Source organism: Alternaria burnsii (assembly GCF_013036055.1).
Source record: "Alternaria burnsii strain CBS107.38 chromosome Unknown 697, whole genome shotgun sequence".
Taxonomy (NCBI): Eukaryota; Fungi; Ascomycota; class Dothideomycetes; order Pleosporales; family Pleosporaceae; genus Alternaria; species Alternaria burnsii.
Window position 1 is genome coordinate 797,445 of NW_024066120.1, and position 3,813 is coordinate 801,257.

The following is a 3,813-nucleotide window of genomic DNA, read 5'->3' on the forward strand; positions in this document are numbered from 1 at the left end:
AGTTGGCAGTTCATCTCAGCCTTATTGCCTATGACGTTCGATGTATGTCGCCATCGCGATCGCAGAGGAGAGAGTTCGATCGCGAGCACGGAACTAGAGCGGTAGCGTGTAGGATGGAGCCTTTCCTGTTTTATGCACCCGGTTGGGTCTAAGGGGATCAGAGGGCGAACGGGCCGGGGTGAGCTCACGTCGTCAAGCCAGCGGCGCCTGCGAGGCCTGCGACGTCGGTCTCGCTGCACCGAATTCAGACTGAAAATCTCCCGCTCGCCCAATGAGTCGGGCAAAGGAGAGGCAGCCAATGAGGCGCGTCATAAGCCGTGTTACAGCGAGGCGGTTCCCTGGCAGAGTCCCTGCCAGAGCAGCCAAGCCTGCTGCTGGGCCATACTATGACGAAAGTCTACGCAGATGAAGACCGAGCGTGCCGTCCAAAACATCTCACGCGTCTTGAACGAGGCTGGAGTTGGGGTAGTTGATGCCGAAAGAGGTATGCAGTGTGCGGTAGTATGCATAGATATGCTAGGCTGGTGGTTCTTCGGTAGCGAGTGGGCAGCTCTGTCGGTTTCCCTTGGAGACGGTTTGTACGTTACGCAGCACGGCTAGAGCACTCCACGCAGAACCACTCCGAGGGGAGAAATTCTCTCGGCGGCGCGAGTTTAGGCGCAGAGCGAACGTATGGTTTCACGTATCGTGCTGACAGGGAGCACCCATTCCGCTTGCGTCTGATCCGTGCCGAGCTAGGGAATTGCTTCTCTGGCAACGCGATGCTGAGGTGCAGCTGGAACTGGCTGGAACTGAGCCTCGTCGAGATTCATTTCAGGTCAAGGTTTCGGTGAAGCATGTCACGTTGGATGGTTATTCTATGGAGCTGGCTGTCAGTGCTGCAAGACGGTGACAGTCGGGCGATGTTGCAATACATGGAACAGCTGCGAACGCTTGTTTACGTCGGCTTCGCGTGATTAGCTGCGTATTGCTGCAGCTACGCGATGGACTACGTAGGATCGAGATCAAATCAGCGGCCGGTGTACCTGCGGCGGCATTAGAGGCAGCGGATCAACAGCATAGCTCTGGGCTGAGTGCATAGCCGGCGCAAGCAAACTCCAGTCCCCAGTATTCTTTGTCCCGTGCTGAGCATTGAGGCCTCCGGTGTGTGCAAGCGCCTAGCTCCAAAGCCCACGCCCTGGTCGTCGGCCCTAACCTGAACCCAGCAGCGGGCTACCCCAGCAACCACGGCATCCTCAAATCCAGCTGCGTGACCTGGATCCGCCTTCCTCTTCTCTACCCTTCTCGCACCCAAGAAGGCCCAATCCCCTCTTTAAGTTGGCTGAGGATTTTGGACGACGGTTGCTTTGCTTGGATTGATATTAGGAAGAGAGTATCGTATAGGCAGTCGCTACCTCGTTCACCATCCACTACGCCCAACACAGAGCCGCCCTCAGCCTCATGTCCGGAGCCCGTCTCTAGCATCTCTACCACGGCCACGACCCCATCGAGCTATCTCACCAGCTATCTCACCCAGCATCTTCAGATTGGAATTAGTTTTCCCGTCTTGCATGCTTATCGCCAGTATCGCCTTTTCGACATCCGTTCAGTGAAGACGTGCAAACGCTCGTTGCCCGGTACTACGACTACGACAGCCACCACCACCACCAACACCAGCCCACCATGGAGATGTCTTCACCTCTCGCGGCCATGCACCCGCCGCCCATCCCCGGCCCCTGGGGATACCGTCGTGACCTGCCACAATCGAAGCCGTTGTTTGGAGGAGCACACAGCCTGGGTCCCAAGAGCTTCAACTTCCGCGACCTCAGCATGAAGAAGAGTGGGGGAGACTACTTCACCCTGCAGCCCATGCGAGGCTCGTCGCCCACGACCAGCCTGGCCGCCGACATGTCGAGCAACCTGCACATGGACCAGAGGTACAATCCCTCTTTGTCCCTCTATACCTTCCCATTGCGGTACTGACATGCTTTGTTGTAGCCCTCAGCTCCAGACGCCTCGCCGGTCGCTCTTCACGTCGAATCTCTTTCAGCAACTCGACACACGGGGTAAGTGGCTGTGCATTCACTCCAAACGGGAGGCATCAGGCTGACAGGTTCAAACAGAAGTCACGACCCCACTGGCTCGATGGGAAGGCGTTACGACTCCGCCAATCCCATCGTCCTCGCCCGGCTTCGCACCAGACTCCATGGACATCTCGCCTCTTCCTCACAAGGCACCTTTCAGCTTCATCAACGACCGCTGCCTGCCCCTACCCTCGCCCTCCCCAGAGGTGACCCCAGGATCCGACAGCGACATGCTCACTCCATGTGACGACCTACCCACCCCACCCGCATACTCTACACCCTCACTCGAGGTTCCACGACCCGTGTCAGCCGCCGAGTCAGTACACGAGCCGCTCCTTCACTCAGTCCATGCTAATACAATATAGACGCCGAAAGTCCGCTCTGCTCAGGCCCTCTCTTTCGCGCCACAAGAACTACTCTACTAACAGTGTGTCGTTCAAGGACCAAGAAAAGCCATCGAGCACCTCGCTGCCGGCTTTCCAATTTGGTTGCGGTGACTTCGCCAGGACCTCGTCTTCATTGAGCTTGGATGAGTGCTTCACTGCCTCCCCACCTCAAGAACGTCGTCCCACCTCCAATGGCTCTCTCTTCGCATCGAAACCCAAGCCCTTTTCTCTCAACTCTACTGCCGCTCGTGCCAACGGTTCCCCTCTCGCCGCTGTCAGGAAGCCTGTCGGTCCCCCTTCTCGTCGTCCCAGCAAGTTCCGCAGATCGTTAAGCATGTTCGAAAGTCCCGGTGAAGTGATGAATGCCAAGCAGGAACAGGATGACTACCAGCCCAGTGGGCTTCAGTCTGTGATGGATGTCGATGATGCCAACCCACTCAAGCTTCCACACTTCACTACCAGCGAGCCAGAGAGCCTCCCCCGTATTACCCACGAGACATTGGTGGAGGTCCTTGACGGTGCTTATGATCACCTGTATGACAACAAGGTGGTTATTGACTGCCGCTTCGAGTACGAATACAATGGTGGCCACATTGAAGGTGCATTGAACTTCTGTGACAAGGAGAAGCTTGCCGAGCGTCTCTTCCAGGCTCCGTCAAGTGACAACACTCTTCTGATACTGCACTGCGAGTACTCAGCGCATCGTGCTCCTCTCATGTAAGTACTTCCAATACTCCCGCCTGTGGTCACCACTAACAGCAACAGGGCCAAGTTTGTTCGCTCGCAAGATCGCAAGGAGAATGCGCATCAATATCCTCACCTCTCGTTCCCTGAAGTTTACATCCTCGACGGCGGTTACAGCTCCTTCTATCATGCACATGCAACCCGCTGCTATCCTCAGAACTACCTTCGCATGGATGCCAAAGAGCATGAGCAATCCTGTGAACGCGGCCTTAACAAACTCAAGTTCAAGTCGCGTGCTAAACTCAACCGTGCTACCACTTTCACCTTTGGGCAGCACTGCCAGATGGAAGACAGCCCTACAGCCATGGGCCGTACAAGATCTGGAAACAATCTTTTCACCCTCGGCAATGACTCTCTTGAAATCGGACGTGTCAACGCCGCTTCTCGTCGCATGGCATCTTATTAGGCCTGCATAACAACCAACCAACACTATAACGAAACTAAACTAACTCATGGCGGATTGATTCACGGCGTTATCGATGATTGCTGCATGGTATTGGATCCCCACAGCATTGGCGTTTGGTCCTTTTCCATTTCCGGGGCGTTTGAGCGATTCCCTTTGTTCTGCATCACTCGAGACTTTTGCACAGCGGCTCCAGTCTGCATCTGATCTTTGGGGT

At 55.7% G+C, this 3,813-nt stretch overlaps 2 protein-coding genes across 2 annotated transcripts; one reads left to right on the forward strand and one right to left on the reverse strand.

Annotated features, from left to right (window-relative positions):
- Positions 1-1,275: 1,275 nt before the first annotated feature.
- GT037_009088 (uncharacterized protein) lies at positions 1,276-1,464 on the reverse strand (the record flags this gene model as incomplete). Its single annotated transcript, XM_038934135.1, has 1 exon — positions 1,276-1,464. The coding sequence occupies one exon, from the start codon at positions 1,462-1,464 to the stop codon at positions 1,276-1,278; it is 189 nt and encodes a 62-aa protein (XP_038783480.1).
- A 198-nt stretch (positions 1,465-1,662) lies between these two features.
- Positions 1,663-3,599, forward strand: GT037_009089 (m-phase inducer phosphatase; the record flags this gene model as incomplete). Its single annotated transcript, XM_038934136.1, has 5 exons — positions 1,663-1,916; positions 1,978-2,045; positions 2,103-2,379; positions 2,429-3,166; positions 3,215-3,599. The coding sequence occupies 5 exons, from the start codon at positions 1,663-1,665 to the stop codon at positions 3,597-3,599; spliced, it is 1,722 nt and encodes a 573-aa protein (XP_038783481.1).
- Between the last annotated feature and the right edge of the window lie 214 nt (positions 3,600-3,813).